General features: G+C 43.9%; 1 protein-coding gene across 1 annotated transcript in view; it reads right to left on the reverse strand.

Annotated features, from left to right (window-relative positions):
• Positions 1–20,134, reverse strand: part of ITGBL1 (integrin subunit beta like 1) — a 1,057,888-nt gene that overhangs the window by 540,303 nt on the left and 497,451 nt on the right. The window contains exon 4 of the mRNA XM_069205062.1: positions 6,247–6,369. Within this exon, the coding sequence (XP_069061163.1) occupies positions 6,247–6,369 (123 nt within the window). The remainder of the gene's footprint in view (positions 1–6,246; positions 6,370–20,134) is intronic.

The raw sequence follows: 20,134 nt of genomic DNA on the forward strand, positions 1-20,134 counted from the left end.
TCACTACCTGAGAACCCATTAAGGAAAGGGTGTACTTACCCTGATTTCTGCAGACACAGGCTAAGATGTATTCAAGAGGTAAACGACCACAATCACTACGGTTCCTACCCATTAGCCTCTAATTGTTCTGTGGCCCCCTGTGTGGAGTTTGACACTAATCATGTGCCTGAATCAACCAAACACTTCTAATCACCTGTGCCTGCAACATACACATACAATGCACACATGCAAATCATGTTGACATAGCATTGGAAGACTGGATAGTTACCTGGCAGGCATAATAACCTGCAATGTCATCCATGCGTCAGAAACAAAAACTGAGAATAGTGTGCCACCTAAGATGCATGCACATATTGCCTTTAGCACCAACAGGGTACAAAAACATGAACAGGAATGATTTTGAACTTCGGCATGCTGACATTCACTGTAAATTTAAAGCGAGAGCAGAGCATGAAGTTGTGTGTCTAAAAAGAGGCACATGGAAATTGACTGAGTACCTTTATAAGGTCACAGAAGCCCCAAGTAACTCACAATGAGCTACACTAGTTCCTGAAGACCTTGCCAACTACCAGTCCATCACTCACCTTCTGTTTGTCAGCAAGATCACTGAAAAAGCAGTCTATGTTCAGCTCCATTATCACATCAATACTAACCATCTCCTGCACAAGTACTAGTCTGGCTTCAAATCATGCTGCAATATGGAGGCCATAACATTACTCATGACCACAAATAAAGATAACCCCTGCCTGCAGACATTTGTAGACCTCTCATCTGCCTTTTACACAGCTGACCATCCTAGCCTCATACCCATTCTCAAGTTGAGAATAGGATTTACCAGCAATGTCCTCCACTGACTCTCCTCCTACCTTTCCAACTGACGCCAGTTTGTTCATGTGGGCTCATCCAAGGCGCAAAAGATACCTGTCACATATGGAGTCCCACATATGGAGTCCCACATATGGAGTTTCCTAAGGTTCCCAACATGCTAAGAAGAATAGTAGATTACCCCTCTTAAAGAGACTCCCTGACCCAGATATGAGAGGATGAGGCGGGTCTGGTTGACTGCTTATTCTGAATTAATCTCCATAACATTGATTTGTGGCTTTCTCCTTGCGTGGACAGTCAATAACGATACAATCCAAAATCCAATCATGGTCCTGTCCTGTGAGATGTGAATGTGCAGTTGCAATGCACACAGCAGGAATTCACCATTGGTTTACTAAATGTTATCAATCCTTGTATAGGCAGCCACTCCGAGCTCCCCAGGAAATGATTGGTGCTTCCTAGATGACCTCTCGGTGCCCCGTTTTTTTCCAGATCTACAGGATGAAACAGCTGCTCCTATAGCATCCTAGGATATTAAGGGGTGATAGCTGCTGGAAAACCTCATTTACAATAGCCTCCTGGTTGTATTTTTCAAAACTTATTCAAGCACCTTGGCACCTAGGCTAACCGACATGTACAAAGGAGCAATAGCTGACAAGTGGCTTCCATCATTCTATGGCAAGACCACTCTGGTCTCAATATTAAAAACCGGGTGCAGCTCCACAGATCCGGCTTCTTATCAACCCATATCTATTTTAAACAGTATTATAAAATTCTTAGCAAAATTCTGGATTACCATATACAGCAAGTACTCCTGCAATTAATTCATGCCAATCAGATAGGCTTTGTTCCTGGTAGGAACACATCCCTTAACATTAGACATCTCTACAGAATCATGGAAGCAGCCCAAATTAACTCACTATGTGCTGCTTTCTTGCTTCTAGACTTGGAGAAGTATTCAACACCTTGCATTGGAGTTACTTTTTCCAGGTCTTGACTAGATTCGGTTTTAGGGACGCAGTTACTTCAGCTTTTCTAATTGCTTTATACAAACCACACAATCTCTCTTTCATCTAAAGTACCTGGTAGCAGCTCCTTTTGCAGTGAGCAGGGGCACCTGGCAGAGGTGCACCCTTCCCCCTCCTTTTTTCCACTGGCTGTGGCGCCACTAACTATCTGGGCACCACAGACACTGGGAGGGCTACAGGGAATCCTGCTACCTGAGAGAACTCATATTGCTTTATGCAGATTGCACATTCTTTGATCTGACGAACTTGATGGGGGACCAGTCTACTGTTGCTTGATTAGTTCCCAAATTTGGAGAGATATCGGTCCATAGAGTGTACTGAGAAAAGTCCCCTTTATTTTCCATGCACTCCACTGCTCCACTCCAGTGTGGATGGACCTTGGGGAAGGCTCTATCCATTCGGCAGATATCTCCTTTTGATATGTAGCAATCTATATATTTCATACCAAACAATATCTTCTGGATGGCAATCTTACAAAGGTGGTGACTGCTCTCAGGGCCCAAGTGGCCTTCTGGCAAACCCTCCCTTTAGTGGTTGTTGACCGCATTGCAGTTTCCAAAATGGTGTTGTTGTTCCAACTTTTATATCACATTACTAATCTCCCAGTGTTCCTTGTCCATGGATTTTTTTTCAGAGTTTGGGCCCTGATTTGTACCTTTTGGCGCAAAACTGCACTAACGCAGTTTTGCACCAAAAAGTTTAGCACTGGATTGCACCATTTCTGTGCATCAGTCGGGCACCATATTTATGGAATGGTGCAATCCAGTGCAAAGGGTAGGCTAGCATAAAAAAAAATGACATTATTCGGGTGGGGCTGGCAGTATGGAAGAAGGGGGTTTTGCACCAAAAATTGACGGCAGGTTAGAGTAAAAGAAATGACTCTAACCTGCCTAGAGTCATTTTCTGACTCAAAACCATCCATACCACATGACTCCTGCCTTAAAAAAGACAGGAGTCATGCCCACCACCCCAATGGCCAGCACAGGGGACCAGGGTCCCCTGGGCATGGCCATTGCACCCAGTGCCATGTAGGGGGGGCAGTTTCAGGGCCCCCAATGGCACTTTAGAAAAGAAAAGAAAATACTTACCTATACTTACCTGGGATGGGTTTCCCATCCTTCGCTGTCCCTCTGGTGTGGGTGGGGTTGTGAGAACAAATAGGGAGCACTTCATCAAGCATAGTCTAACTGCAGAGCAGTAGCAGCATTTGGTTGCTATTGCTTGCTTCTTAAAAAATTAATACCACAGTGTATTTGTCTACGGGATTCAACCAGAAGTATTGAATTAATACCCCAAGGAAAATAAAGAGTCACCGCAGTAAAGGGTTTACCCAGTCTACCCACAGACGCTGAAGCACAATTCTAAGAAATCCCTGAGCAGTATCCATCCACAGTGCCAATGGTTCATCCAAAGGTGATCCACAGACAGGTTGATAAAGGGTTTATCCTGTCTACCCGCAAGAAATTAAGTCACAACATAAGGAAATCTCTGAGCAGTGTCCACACATATTTGCTTTAGGCACAGCTCACATTGGTCCAGAGACTCCTAACAGGTTTATTTGGCTAACCTAGAAGCTGTGAAGACACAACCCAAATAAATCCACGAGCAATCTATACAGAGAGCCCTGAAGGCACAACTCAAGGAGAGCCATGGACACCTCATTCAAGGGCTTATAGCGCCCCCCCTAGCAGGGCTTGAATGTAGAAACAATCAAGTCATCATTTTGTCTTATCTTGTTAGTTTTAGAAAGAAAACCTCAGTTTCTGTTCTTCTTTGGTGCAAATTGATCTGTATCTGACATTCACTTCCTGAGAGGGATTTAGATGCCCAGGAAGTCATTTTTTGTATTGGCCTAAATGTGCAAACCTTGTTCAAAAATGAAATTTGTATGTGCAACAATGACACTGCACACAGCAGTGTGCAAAGCGTACACATTAACAATTAAAGAAGCAGGTCAGGGAAGATGGCCAGTGCATTCTAAGTAAATCCTCAGATAACATCTGTGCACACCTTACATTTTCTTCCCCTGGGCCCGATGTGTAAATGTTGAGATCATACATGGCATGCACAAAAGAGATAGCTGTCACATCTAACTCCTTTGTGTTAACTTTGAAAAGTCTCTAGAAAATGTTAGAGAGCTAACATTATTAATAAAAATGAGTAAGTATAACAAGTGATGAACATGTATTAAAAGGCCTAAATAGACACAAATGTGTTGGAAAAATAAAACAAGTATCTTAAAATTGTGGCTGACTTTGTGACCACCAGTACAAGTTCTAAGTGAAATAATAAATGTCTGTGAAAATTTATTTTGAGTAATTATAACTACATGTACTGACAAAAGATGATTAATATTATTGTACTACAAAACCAAGGGTTTGAAATTATTAGACATGTTTTATCTTCATGTATTAGCATTAGTGAAAAGTCCCACCTTTCAGTATTTTTCCAGAAGCACAATGTTGATATGTTATGCTGACCTTACTGAAACGCTTTTGAAAACATTGCTTATTAGCTGTTTGCTCTGTGGTTCCTTGTGATAAATATTGCAAGTTCAAACAATGAGCTTTACTTTTTGGTAGGAAGGGACGTTAGCTGGCGTGTTCTGAGCTGCTGTTTTTACAAAATTATATTTTTCAGGAAATTGCTATTCTGAGAGATGGGGAGTGAACATGACCCTATCTTGGAAAAAGACCAAAGAAAGATACATCTGAAGCCCAGATGAAATTTAATTGGATGTGTACTATCACATCGCATAATCGTGTCCAATAGAAGCCTAGCTAGTAACATTTGGAACTTTAATTTAGCAAGTTTTAGGTGATGTAAGTCAGTTTCTGTTTAGCTTTCTGTGCAGTCAGATACTATTCAGTTTCTGCTCAGTTCAGTTCTGCTCTTGTTAACATTTCAGTCACATTAGGCCCAACATTACTGATCTGTTTTCCCTTTCCATGTTCCTGATGACTGCTAAATACCTGCTGTTCCTGTACTCAGCTGATGAAGACTCTGCAAGCTGCTGTCTCATTTAGGAGAGGTATAACCAATGTGCATTTCTTTTTCTTTTGCAGATTTATCCCTTTAGAAATCCAACCACATATTTTTGTTAGCACTATAGTTAGATATTTTTCCAAATATAGTTTTGTTTTATTTTAATTTTTGCATGTGACAAAGTCCAGCTCCACACATGCTTTTCAAAGTAGAATTTGGTAGTTGGGACAACAATTAATTTAAATGCTTTATTAGCTGATTGTGATTGATTCAATTGCACAACTAATGAATTCTGTTGCTATTTTCCAAATAATTCTGTTGTTATTCCACATAATTTGTTTGGAGTGTTTAATGGTGATTGTACTTATAAAATTTAGATTGTTCAGACGCTTTGGACAGTCTGTGCTTTTTCTGTATTGCTATCATTTGGTTTTGTGCAACATTTACATGACCTTAGCATTGTCAATTTAAGGACAATAAATGTTTAAACTTTACTAAATTGGTGTGCTGATTCATGGCCACGTGGCCATATGGAGTGTATAAATTATTAACTTCCTATTGCATATTTTGATTGTTGACGACTATTGGTTCTCATTGTTTGATTATATGAACTCATTACTCCTGTCTGAGTCAAAGGGTCCAAGTCGACCTCTGAGGGTAGTACATGTCACTGCCCTATTACGTGTCACTTTAGCTTTATATTAGGAGGTCATACACCCACAAAAACATGCAAAATAGTGGATAGAAACTTTAAAGCCTGTCTTCTGACATTGCACTGTGATGACTCTTGGAGTCGAAGTCAAAGGCTTCAGAGGTCAACCAAGTCAGTATACACAGCTTGTGCTCTCACCACCAGGCCCTTACACGCCACAGTTGCCCTCTTATCAGTGGGCCTACATGTTGTGCAGGCTAGTCGTCGGACAATGTGATTGACATTTTTCCCCACCACTGTGTGCACCTTTGCCTTTCTCAAAATCAGAGACCACTAGTTCTTATGCCGAAGTGGTGATATGTAAAGGTGCAGCTGCCTACTAACGGCTATATAAATAATAGCTGATGCCACATTAAATATGTCAGAAGAGCGGTCTTTGCCAGATATTGCAGAGAACTCTCTACAACGGAAACCGCTATTTCCACACAGATAACTGGAGTGGATCTGAAATGAAATCCATAAACGTGCCTTTGGATACAAACTTCTACATGCTTGCCATCTGCCATGTGATATAAAGCAAGTCTGATATGCATAGGAAAAAGTGTTACATTTTGAATCTGTACACGAATGCTGAAAACTTTGATGCAATGGTGCAGAAAATATATGTTTACATTGATGTAGCTGTAAATATGTTCTGCTGCAGAGGCATTATTTTCCATTTTTCAGCTATATTATATGAGTAAGATCGATACTTACCTCCACATATCTCACCAGTCTCATCATCAACGCATTCGCCGTCATCACACTCACAATATTTTCCATAGATTAATCCATTTCCTTCAGAATTCTCACATTTACACCTTCCACAGTGACAAGTTCCTGCATGCAAAGAAAAATTATATGTAATGGCATGTCATCAGAATTTTTTTTAAAACAGATTACCACAAGCCACTAGCATGTTTTCTTAAATTTATTAAAGATGATATTATAAATGGGATTAAGTAACCCCTGGTGAATATTATAAGGGTATTGCAAATCACTGAGGAATTCTTTTTATAGGTCTTGCAACGTCGTGGTGGCTTGAAAGATACTAATAATAGAAAGAAGGGGTACTTTATTTCTTCTGATACGTGGTCACACCATGACCCTTCCCACAAATTACTAAAAACCCTGGTGTGGTGGATATTCATATAAAGTGATAGGTAGTTTGTAAACATGAAGCATAAAATCAAGCACACAAAAAGATATTAGAACCAGATCAGCGTCAACTTAAAAAAATGCTTTAGCTCAGTATGTGTAGAAACAGAGATTTTCAATCTTTCCTAAAATTATTAAAGCATGAAAAAATAAACATTACCATAAATTTCTCTTTCCTACTTATCACTGTTCTTTAAGAAAAACAGAACAGAAGAAGGAAATGCTATTTTCCTTTTTTGCTGTTAGGTTGAGCCTAGACAGTGTACATGTGCTGTCTGCAAGACCTGCTTGATAGAATATAGGACTTTGCTCCCGCCTGCCGCTACCTGCTGCTTACCGTAGGTTGAAGGCAGTGTTGCTCTTGTTTTGCTGCCTTCTAACTGGTTTGGCAGCCGGTATGTTACTTCCTGTACTGGCTGATGGGCACCGACCAAGTAAAGATTAATAACTCCTGGAATGTTTTTCTGTTGTTTGGAGGGACTATTTTCCTTTGTTTTCTGCCTCTTGTGTTTGTCAGTAAGCACTCGTGTTCACGCATATTGTTTGTTTTCTGTGCCTTCACTTGATCCTTACTTTTCATAATCAGTTGTTACAAGTAGTTGTGTTGTGTGTGTTGTGCGTGTGTTTTGTAAAACCTTTTGTGGCTTTATAGAGTCTGAAATCAACCCAGAATGAATCCACACAGGGGAAGAGACAAGACTACAATATTCCCTGCACTCAGGGAAACTTACCCCATAATGCTTTGCAATCATTCCTTTTACAACACATTTTTGCCCATAACTCCGCCTGTGGTGGTCCTAGGGCAATGGGATCACCCCCCAAAAATTCAGAACAATGTGCCCCTTTCTGTCCAGGCTATCTTCTGGGTCACACTAGGTTAGAGGGGGCCCCAAAATCATAACCTCCTCCACCATGCAATGTATATTTGAACTCTTTTATAGGTGAAGTTTTTTTTTTTTAAATAGAAAAAAAAATAAAAAAATGACTGAGAGGAGTTTGTGTTATAAGGTCTTTGCTTGGTTTGTAAATATTGAATGCATTATGCTCTCCAAGGGCTGAAAGAAGGTAATTGCCCCAAGGCACCATTAACTCAGTAGGTACCACAGTGACATTTAACCATGCATGACCAGTAGCATTGCACTTTCTGCTCATGCACCAACATAGTTTATTTCTGATAAAGATTTAGGGCCATATTTATACTTTTTGACGCAAAACTGCGCTAACGCAGTTTTGCGACAAAAAAATTAGCGCCTGCTAACGCCATTCTGAAGCACCATGCGGACGCCGTATTTATTGAATGGCGTTAGCCGGCGTTAGCTGACCGGCGCTGCCAGGTGTGCGCGAAAAAAAACGACGTACACCAGGCAGCGCCGGCGTAGGGAAAAATGGCGTTTGGGTGTCCCAAAATGGGGCAAGTCAGGCTGAGGCAAAAAAATCGTCTTAACCCGATTTGCGCCATTTTTTTTGGGCGCCCAGACGCCATTAACATGACTCCTGTCTTAGCAAAGACAGGAGTCATGCCCCCTTGCCCAATGGCCATGCCCAGGTGACTTATGTCCCCTGGGCATGGTCATTGGGCATGTAGGGGGGCACAAATCAGGCCCCCCTATGCCACAAAAAATTTTAAAAAAAATACTTACCACAACTTACCTTTTCTTCCCTGGGATGGGTCCCTCCATCCTTGGGTGTCCTCCTGGGGTGGGCAAGGGTGGCAGGGGGTGTCCCTGGGGGCAGGGGAGGGCACCTCTGGGCTCATTCTGAGCCCACAGGTCCCTTAACGCCTGCCCTGACCCAGGCGTTAAAAAGAGGCGCAAATGCGGGGTTTTTTGCCCCGCCCACTCCCGGGTGTGATTTTTGCCCGGGAGTATAAATACCACGCACATGCCTGGGAGTAATTTTTTAAGACGGGAACGCCTACCTTGCATATCATTAACGCAAGGAAGGTGTTCACGCCAAAAAATGACGTTAACTCCATGAACTTTGGCGCTAGACGCGTCTAACGCCAAAGTATAATTATGGAGTTAGTTTTGCGTCGAATTTGCGTCGAAAAAAACGATGCAAATTCGGCGCAAACGGAGTATAAATTGTGATCTAGGGCCTTGTTTGCAAAAATATTCTGACAGCCTTGCTCACTCTGCACATATACAATGCACTAGGCTCTTCAAGAATGGAAGGATGATAATTGCTGCAAAGCACTACTAAATTGGCTCTATGGGGACTCCTAGCCACGACCAGTGGTATTGCACTTTCTGCTAATGCGCGAACACATTTTATTTCTTGTAAAGGTTTAATGTATGCACAAACACAGTTTATTTCTAATAAAGGTTCAATGTGCAGCACTGCTAAATATTTTAGCCATTTCACTGAGGACCTGGTACTTCTCCAGCCGTTTCAGGGTCTGGGGACATTCTGAGCTTCTGATATTAGAAGAATTTCTGGCAGTGTTTTGTGACACTGTAATCTAAGTGCATTTGGCTCCACAGGGATATCTAGCCACAGCCAGTAGTACTGCACCTTCTGCTGCTGAACCTACAGGGACATCTAGCCATAACCAGTGGTACTGCACCTTCTACTGTTGACTCTACAGGGATATCTAGCCATGACCAGTGGTACTGCACATTCTGCTGTTGACTCTACAGGGATATCTAGTAATGAACTGTGGCACTGCATCCTTGTGCCACTGATTTCACAGTTAAATGATATTTAAAAGTCCTGCTAGGCCTGAAAATGTTTAAAACACTATGCCCTCACAGGACTGATTATATGGTTACACTGCAATGTTCATTAGCATTCTTTTTTATGTGATTATGCCCTCTAGGGGCTGAATATATGGTTACAGGACCATGTTTCTTTCAAATGCTACTTTTACTGTGGTGCACTGTAGGGGCTGTTCAGACCATTACAGTCTAATGCTAAGTGTATGAAGAAATGCACAAAAACAGTTTATTTCTGATAAAGGTTCAATGTGCTGCAGGGCTACATATTTATAAGGTCACAAATGTGAAGTTGTCATTATCATTTACAATGTCAACAGTTCTAACTCTTGCTAATGCGAGGCCTATTGCATTGAAAATGCTTGTTTTAAACTACAGCTCTAATTTTGCTCTGTGACATGCCTTTCCCTGGGCTACCTGCTCTGGCAAAAGCATTTGTGACATCAGAACTGAACTGTAATAAGTTATTTCAATTGAAAGGCTACATTATTTCCTTATTACAGAGGACCGTGAACATCACGAATCGCCTTTAACCCCTTAGGTATCCTGGACGTAATGGTTACGTCCTGGGCAGCACCGCTCGGCTGCCTAGGACGTAACAGTTACTTCCAGGTAGGGGCCCTCGGGGGAAGCTCCCCCGGGGGCCTCGCACTCCCCTCCCCTGGGCAGTGGTGGAAGGGGAATCGCTTCCCCTTCCACCCTGACCCTCAGTGGCTCCTGATGACGTCAGAGCTCGATCGTGCGCTGACCTCATCAAAGGCCTACCCCTCTGCGCTGGAAGCTCAGCTTCCAGCGTGGATCGGAGGAGAACTGCAAAAGCATTTCTTCTCCGATCACATGCAGGGGGCGTAAGAGGCATGAAAGGAGAGGAAAGGCCTTTCCTCTCCTTTCATGTCTCTCTCAGCATTTCTGTTGCCCAACTGCGATGCGATCAGGCAGCAGATATGCCACTAGACACCAGGGATCATTTTTATTTGTTTATCTTATTTTTCTTAGGCAAGGGTCGCTCCCCTGGGGGCAAAATACATATTAGGCCATTTCTGCCCCCTTAGGGGCAGATCGGCCTATTTTTATTAGGTCAATCTGCTCCCAAGGGGGGAAGAAACCACTAGACACCAGGGCCCATATTTATACTTTTTGACGCAAAACTGCGCTAACGCAGTTTTGCCTCCAAAAAATTAGCGCCGGCTAACGCCATTCTGAAGCGCCATGCGGGCGCCGTATTTATTGAATGACGTTAGCCGGCGTTAGCCGGCGTTAGCCGCCGGCGCTGTCTGGTGTGCGTTAAAAAAAACGACGTACACCAGGCAGCGCCGGCGTAGGGGGAAAATGGCGTATGGGCGTCCACAAATGGTGCAAGTCAGGCTGAGGCAAAAAAATCGCCTCAACCCGATTTGCGCCATTTTTTTTTCACTCCCAACCCCCATTGAAATGACTCCTGTCTTAGCAAAGACAGGAGTCATGCCCCCTTGCCCAATGGCCATGCCCAGGGGACTTCTGTCCCCTGGGCATGGTCATTGGGCATAGTGGCATGTAGGGGGGCACAAATCAGGCCCCCCATGCCAATTTTTTTTTTTTTAAAAACACCTACCTGAACTTACCTTAATGTCCCTGGGATGGGTCCCTCCTGCCTTGGGTGTCCTCCTGGGGTGGGCATGGGTGACAGGGGGTGTCCCTGGGGGCATGGGGGGGCACCTCTGGGCTCCTTCAGAGCCCACAGGTCCCTTAACGCCTGCCTTTTGCAGGCGCTAAAAAACAGCGCAAAAGCGGCCGTACGTCATTTTTTTTGACCCGCCCACTCCCGGGCGTGATTTTTGCCCGGGAGTATAAATCCCACGCACATGCCTCGGAGTCGATTTTGTAGACGGGAACGCCTACCTTGCATATAATTAACGCAAAGTAGGTGTCCACGCTAAAAAATGACGCTAACTCCATGGACTTTGGCGCTAGACGCGTCTAACGCCAAAGTATAAATATGGAGTTAGTTTTGCGTCGAAATTGCGTCAAAAAAAACGACGCAATTTTGGCGCAAACAGAGTATAAATATGCCCCCAGGGATTTTTTGTTTTTAGGTCAGTTTCACGTGAGGGGAGCAACTCCTTGGGCAAGGGTCGTTCCCCTGGGGGGGGAATTTATTTTAGCCCATTTCTGCCCCACTTGTGGGCAGATCGGGCTATGTTTATTAGGCCCATCTGCCCCCAGCGGGGGCAGAAACCACTATGCACAAGGAATTTTTTTGCGACAATTTTACACAAGGGGAGCGACCTCTTAGGCAAGGGTCGCTCTCATCAGGGGGCAAATTTATTTTAGGCCATTTCTGTCCCCCTTGGGGACAGATCGGCCTATTTCTATTAGGCCGATCTGCCCCTTGGGGGGCAGAAACCGCTTAGGCACCAGGGATTGGTGTGTCTGTATGTGTGTGTTTTGTTTGGGGGGGCAGCCCCTTGGGCAAGGGTCGCTCCCCATGGGAGCACATTACAGTTGGCCATATCTGCCCCGCCTATTTTTGGAAAGCCCATCTGACTCCAAGGGGGGCAGAAAGCCCACCAGAGACCAGGGAAGACTTTTTTTTCAAAGAAAGAGGGTAGGGGTATGGTCATAACCCCCACTCCAAATAAATAGAGCCAAAGTTGTTCTGCTCACCAGTGGGCAAATGGGGCAATTTCCCCTGATTCTCTCCTCAGGGGGGCAGAAAACCTACTAGATACCAGGGAATTAAAAAAATAAAAATAGTGGGGTGGTGGCTGCCAACCGGTATGGGCACGGTTATGACCACACCCCAACTGAGTAGCAGTCTTTCAGCTCTCCCCCTGCACACTAAAACATCTTATACCACGGCAGGCAAGAGGACATTTGATTATTTTGGGTTTTGGTTTTACATTTGGGGCATGAGAGCTTGGTAACTCTCAAAATCGTCCCACTTGGAATGGTGAGGGCTGCACTTTTTGGACTTTGGGACGCCGCCATGTAGAAAAATCCACAAGACCTAGACACATCTGAAAACTAAACATCTTGGTGAGTCCAGGGTGGTGTGCTTCACATGCATCTGCACCATTTTCTTATCCACAATGCCATGCAAACCTCCAACTTTGTGGAAATCACACATTTTTCCCACATTTTTGTGATGGAACCTCCCGGAATCTGCAGGAATCCATAAAATTCCTACCACCCAGCATTGTCTCATCTATACCGATAAAAATTCTGTCCCATTTATCAGCCTAAAAATGCTTTTTTTCAAACTGTCCTTTTGGTCCCGCTTTGGTTCCCCCCTCAATTTTCACATGTTTTTGGCTCTTCCCTGTCACAGGTACTTGGTCCACCTACACAAGTGAGGTATCATTTTTACCAGGAGACTGAGGGGAACGTTGGGTGGTAGGAAATTTGTCCCGGTACGGTGATCCCACACAGAAATGTGGGAAAAAGGTGATTTTTTAGCAAAATTTGAGGTTTGCTGAGGATTCTGGGTAAGAAAATACTGGGGGATCCACCCAAGTCACACCTCCCTGGACTCCCTCAGGTGTATAGTTTTCAGAAATGTTTGGGTTTGGTAGGTTTCCCTATACAGCTGCTGAGACCAAGAACAAAAACGCAGGTGCTCCCGCAAAAATAAGTAGTTTTGTATTTGATAATTTTGATGTGTCCACATAGTGCTTTGAGGCATTTCCTTTCACGGGCACTAGGCCTACCCACACAAGTGAGGTAGCATTTTTATCGGGAGACCTGGGAGGACAGTGGGTGGAAGGAAATTTGTGATTCCTCTCAGATTCCAGAACTTTCTGTCACCAAAATTTGAGGAACAGATTTTTTTGGGTCAAATTTAGAGGTTTGCGAAGGATCCTGGGTAACAGAACCTTGTGAGAGCCCCACAAGTCACCCCATCCTGGACTCCCCAAGGTGTCTAATTTTCAAACATCCACAGGTTTGGTAGGTTTCCCTAGGTGCCGGCTGAGCTAGAGGCCAAAATCCACAGCTAAGCACTTTGCAAAAACAGCTCTGTTTTCTTTGGGAACATGTGATGTGTCCAAGTTGTGTTTTGGGGCATTTCCTTTCGCAGACACTAGGCCTATCCACACAAGTGAGGTACCATTTTTATCAGGAGACTTGGGTGAATGCTGGGTAGAAGAAAATGTGGGCTCCTCTCAGATTCCAGAACTTTCATTCACCGAAATATGAGAAAAAAGTGTTTCTTTTTACAAATTGTGAGGTTTGCAAAGGATTCTGGGTAACAGAACCTGGTGAGAGCCCCACAAGTCACCCCATCTTGGATTCCCCTAGGTGTATAGTTTCAAAAACTACACAGGTTTGGTAGGTTTTCCTAGGTGCCGGCTGAGCTAGAGATCAAAATCCACAGCTAGGCACTTTCCAAAAAACACGTCAGTTTTCAATGTAAAAATGTGATGTGTCCATGTTGCGTTTCCTGTCGCGAGCATTAGGCCTACCCACGCAAGTGAGGTACCATTTTTATCGGGAGGCTTGGGGGAACACAGAATAGCAGAACAAGTGTTATTGTCCCTTGTCTTTCTCTGCATTTTTTTCCTTCCAAATATAAGACAGTGTGTAAAAAGAGGTCTATTTGAGAAATGCCCTGTAATTCACATGCTAGTATGGGCACCCTGGAATTCAGAGATGTGCAAATAACCACTGCTTCTCAACACCTTGGGCCTTATTTATACTTTTTGGTGCAAAACTGCACTAAGGCAGTTTTGCCCCAAAATTGTTTGCACCGGCTTGCACCATTTTTTAGCACCAGCTGGGCACCATATTTATGGAATGGTGCAAGCCGGTGCAAAGGGTAGGCTAGCTTAAAAAAAAATGACGTTAGGCAGTTTTGAGTCAAAATAAATGATTCTGACCAGATTAGCATATTTTTTGACGCTAAGGGGCATATATATACTCTGTTTGCACTGAATTAGCGTCATTTTCTTTTTTACTCTAATTCAGTGCAAAACTAACTCCATATTTATACTTTGGTGCTAGACCCGTCTAGCACCAAATTTATGGAGTTAAAGTCATTTTTGGGAAGTGGAAACCTACCTTGCCTTAATGAGATGCAAGGTAGGCGTTCCCGTGCAAAGAAATGACTCTATGGCCTTAACACCATGGGCCGTATTTATACTCTGGTTGCGCCGAATTTGCGTCGTTTTTTTCGACGCAAATTCGACGCTAAACTAACGCCAACTAACGCCATATTTATACTATGGCGTTAGACGCTTCGGGCGCCAAAGTGCCCGGAGTGTGCGTCATTTTTTAGCGTGAACCCCTTCCTTGCGTTAATGATATGCAAGGGAGGCGTTCCCGTCTTAAAAAATGACTCCCAGGCCTTTACGTGGTATTTATACTCCCGGGCAAAAATGACGCCCGGGAGTGGGCGTGGCCAAAAACGGCGCATTTGCGCCGCTTTTTAACGCCTGGGTCAGGCATGGCGTTAAGGGACAAGTGGGCTCAAAATGAGCCCAGAGTGCCCTCCCCTGCCCCCAGGGACCCCCCCTGCCACCCTTGGCCACCCCAGGAGGACACCCAAGGATGGAGGGACCCATCCCATGGACATTAAGGTAAGTTCAGGTAAGTTTTTATTTTTTTATTTTTTGTGGCATAGGGGGGCCTGATTTGTGCCCCCCTACATGCCACTATGCCCAATGACCATGCCCAGGGGACAGAAGTCCCCTGGGCATGGCCATTGGGCAAGGGGGCATGACTCCTATCTTTACAATGATAGGAGTCATGTTGATGGGGGATGGGCGTCGAAAAAAAATGGCGCAAGTCGGGTTACGACGATTTTTTCGACGTAACCTGACTTGCCCCATTTTAAGACGCCCATACGCCATTTTCCCCCTACGCCGGCGCTGTCTGGTGTACGTGGCTTTTTTCCACGCAAACCAGGCAGCGCCGGTCTGCTTGCGCCGGCTAACGCCATTCCATAAATACGGCGCCCGCATGGCGCTTCAGAATGGCGTTAGACGGTGCAAAATTTTTTGACGCTAAACTGCGTTAGCGCAGTTTAGCGTCAAAAAGTATAAATATGGGCCCATATTTATACTCCCATGTAAAAATGGTGCAAGGGAGGGAGGAGGGGTCCAAAAATGGGGCAAAGCTTGCTTTGCCCCATTTTTTAAGACCTGGGTCAGGGCAGGCGTTAGGGGACCTGTGGCCCTATTTCCATGGTGGAACACCATGGAATAAGCCCAGAGGTGCCCTCCCTAGGCCCTAGGGGCGCCCCCACCCACACTAGAGGGACTGTGAGGATGGGAGACCCCATCCCAGGTAAGTACAGGTAAGTGCATTTTCTATTTTTGAAAGTGCCATAGAGGGGCCCTGAAATGGGCCCCCATACATGGCACAGGGTGCAATGGCCATGCCCAGGGGACCCCTGTCCTCTGTGCTGGCCACTGGGGTGGTGGGCATGACTCCTGCCTTTTCTAAGGCAGGAGTCATGGGGCATGGTAGGTTTAGCACCATAAAATGACGATAATCTGGTTAGAGTCATTTTTTTTTACTCTAACCTGCCTAAAGCCATTTTTTGGTACTAAACCCTCTTCTTTCATACTGCCAGCCCCACCCGACTAAAGTCATTTTTTAAAACTCTAGCCTACACTTTGCACCGGCTTGCACCATTCCATTAATATGGTGCCCAGCTGGTGCACAGAAATGGTGCAAGCCGGTGCTAAACTTTTTGGTGCAAAACTGAGTTAGTGCAGTTTTGCAGCAAAAAGTATAAATAAGGGCCAATATTTTGTAAGTTTGCACAACTTTTGCGTTATAAAATGACGTTAATTCGGTGCAAAAAAAGTTTAAATCAGGGCCTTGGTCCTAGATGGGTCTAGCACCAAAGTATAAATATGGAGTTAGTTTTGCACCGAATTAGAGTAAAAAAAAATGACACTAATTCGGTGCAAACAGAGTATAAATATGCTGCAGAGTATAAATATGCCCCTAAATATGGCGTTAAGGCCATAGAGTCATTTTTTGCACGGGAACGCCTACCTTGCATCTCATTAAGGCAAAGTAGGTCTCCACTTTCAAAAAATTACTTTAACTCCATAAATTTGGTGCTAGAGGGGTCTAGCACCAAAGTATAAATATGGAGTTAGTTTTGCACCGAATTAGAGTAAAAAAAAATGACACTAATTTGGTGCAAACAGAGTATAAATATGCCCCCTTATCTTTTGCCCATTTTGTAAATACAAAGGTTTTCCTGATACCTATTTTTCAATCTTTATATTTCAGCAAATGAATTGCTATGTACCCGGTATAGAATGAAAACCCATTGCAAGGTGCAGCTCATTTATTGGCTCTGGGAACCTAGGGTTCTTGATGAACCTACAAGCCCTATATATCCCTGCAACCAGAAAAATCCAGCAGACGTAACGGTATATTGCGTTAATAATCTGACATCGCAGGGAAAAGTTACAGAGTAAAACATGGAGAAAAATGTCTGTTTTTTACCTCAATTTCAAAATTTATTTTTATTTCAGCTGTTATTTTCTGTAGGAAAACCTTGTAGGATGTACACAAATGACCCCTTGGTGAATTCAGAACTTTGTCTGCTTTTCAGAAATGTTTGGCTTTCCAGGATCCAGCATGGGTTTCACACCCATTTATGTCACTAACTAGCATAAAACATATAAAAAATGGGGAATGTCCCAGTAAAATGCCACAATTGTGTTGAAAAATGTGTTTTTCTGATTTAGGTCTGCCTGTTCCTGAAAGCTGGGAAGATGGTTATTTTAGCACCACAAACCCTTTTTTGATACAATTTTCAGGTAAAAAACAAGTTTTCTTCTGCAACCCGTTTTTTCCCATTTTTTTTTTAAACAAAATATTCGCTGTATTTTGGCTAATTTTTCGGTCTCCTTCAGGGGAACCCACAAACTCTGGGTACCTCTAGAATCCCTTGGATGTTGGAAAAAAAGGATGCAAATTTGGCATGGATAGCTTATGTGGACAAAAGGTTATGAGGTCCTAAGCGCGAACTGCTCCAAAAAGCCAAAAAAAGGCCTGGCACCTGAGGGGAAAAGGCCTGGCAGCGAAGGGGTTAATAAGTACATTGGAGAAAGTAGGGGCCAGATGTAGAAAGCATTTTGCATGGAGCAAACTGCGAAAATAGCAGTTTGCGCCATGCAAAATGCCTTTTGCGATGCACATTCACGATTTGCGAGTCGGTACCGACTCGCAAATTGTGACTACAACTCGCAAATAGGAAGGGGTATGCCAAATTGCTTTGTGGACGCGAATGCGGTCGCAAAGCAATTCGCAGTTACCACCAGTTCACACTGGTGGTAACCCATTCGCAAAAGGGAAGGGGTACCCATGGGACCCCTTCCCCTTTGTGAATGTTGCCAATAAGGGTTTTTCAGAGCAGGCAGTGGTCCAATGGACCACTGCCTACTCTGAAATACCGAAACCAAAAGGTTTCGTTATTTTTTTTATTTTGCAACTCATTTTCCTTTAAGGAAAAAGGGCTGCAAAATAAATAAAAAAACTGCTTCATTTAAAAAGCAGTCACAGACATGGAGGTCTGCTGACTTCAGCAGGCCACAATCCCTGTGAGTGCAGGGACTCGTTATGGGGTCGCAAAATGCGACCCACCTCATTAATATTAATGAGGTGAGTCTTTGCGACCCCATACAGACTCGCAGTCGGTGTCTGAGACACCGTACTGCATCCGATTTTGTGAATCAGAAATTGCATTTCCGATTCGCAAAATCGGAAATTGCTACATCTGGCCCCTGGTCTTTTACACATGGACTGCAGGCTCTAATGTATTATTACTACATTTCTTCTGTTTGTTCTGCACCAATTCACTGTATTGCTTGTCCTATTCATACAGCCACTTGTTTTGCCACATCAAGACTTAAACTGTGTTACCACAAGGATAGTTCTATGCAATGCGAAACGCCATACTGTTTCCTTGAAGTAATTTGATAAACCAAAGAGGTGAGACTGGACAGACGTGGCAAAAAGACCATGAAATAAAATAAAGGGCATATTTATCAGTCCCTAGCGCCACCAGAGCTAGATCTTTTGTGACTTCACAGGCAGCCCTCTGCATGGAAGGAGTGTGCAATGGGTGTGCCACAGCAACACCCATTGAATGTTGACGCTGCCACAGATTTATGAGGCAGCGCAGAAATCGAACACCACCCCAGGGGTGGCATTAACAAGACAAAACGAGAAGGAATACTTTTATTCCCCCTCATTAATTGCTTTTTCTATGCATGCTGCATGATGCTTTTGCATTTTGCAGCACACACAGAAGTGCCAAATCACCATTAGTGATTGTTTATGTGCAGAAAGGGACACCTTCCCACACATAAACAATAAACTCCCTCAACTTAGACATCCTTGCACCAAAGGATGATTGCGTTGGCACTAGGCAGCTCAATTTAGTGCTGGCACAGGGGACAACACAGGGGTGCACCATATTCAATTCAATACGGCGCATCCCTGTGCTGTGAGAATGACGGAGGGTGGCGCTGCCAGTTTAGCGCAGCATCGCACTCCGTCATTTTCTGTTAAATATGGGCCTAAATTAGAAGTCCAGGAGAATCTAAACAGAGGAACTGCGTGGAATTTGGAATAAAAACATTGGATTAAAATTCAAAAGCATGACTTTAGTGCTCAAATGTGTTAAAAATATGCAGCCAGTACCATTTGTTCTTCTCATCTTCACCTAAGCCAGCTTCAATACCATCTCACATACCCAAATCCTTGAGGAAGAGGAAGGAAGCTTTCTTCTTTAAAATGAATGTAATAACAATGTAATCAGTATTTTCCTCCTCCAACGAGATATTTGACAAATTCTTGAAACTTATAAGTCAATTGCCTGCCTAAATTAACTCTTCCTTACTTATGATATTATTTAGGGGCAGATTTAAGAGACCCTAGCACCACTAAAGCATCGCTTTTCGTGGTGCTCGGTGGCGCTGACCACTGCTCCATATTTACAAGGAGGTGTAATGCCACTTTTTGTGGCGTTATGCCTCCTTGTAAATATGGGCCTCTCCGACGTAGTTTTCTGGTACAGAGGGGAAAGCAATGGGTGTTGCAGTGGGCTTTTCACCGCAACACCCATTGCTTTTGACGCTGCCACAGATTTACGAGTAATTGTAAACCTGTGGCAGCTCCAAAAACTAAAGCCACCCCAAAGGGGGCGTTATCATGGCAAAACAAGAAGAAATGCTTTTATTCCTCCTCATTTTTTGCTTTTTCCATGTGTGCTGCATTCTACAGCACACATAGAAAGAGCAAAATGCCATGGGTGATTGTTATGCGCAGGAAGGTGTCCCTTCCTGCACATAAACAATCTATCCCCTCAACGCAGACATTATGGCACAAGGATGCCTGCGTTGGCGCAGGCAGCTTAATTCTGGGCCGGCGCGGGGAGAAACTCAGGGGTGTGCTGTATTCCTGTAAATATGATGCATCCCAGTGTTTCAAAAGTGACGCAGCACTCCTATTTTTGGCGCAGCACCACACTGCACCATTTGTGAATAAATCAAGGCCTTAGTGTTCTGAAGGCTAGTTGCTAAATTTAGAGTGCCCACCACTACTGCCCTCTAAACAGCTCCTGGATCTATGGGGGCATCAGGTGTAGAATGCCATGTTGGTATAATGAGCCTACAATAGTTTAATATTTTTCTGAATGGCTGACCACCAGAGTAAGGGTCCTTGTTTGGATTAATATGATTAATATTCCCCACATGCTGTTCCTTCTTCAATCAAGAACGGCCATA

This window comes from Pleurodeles waltl, chromosome 8 (assembly GCF_031143425.1).
Source record: "Pleurodeles waltl isolate 20211129_DDA chromosome 8, aPleWal1.hap1.20221129, whole genome shotgun sequence".
NCBI classification, from domain to species: Eukaryota; Metazoa; Chordata; class Amphibia; order Caudata; family Salamandridae; genus Pleurodeles; species Pleurodeles waltl.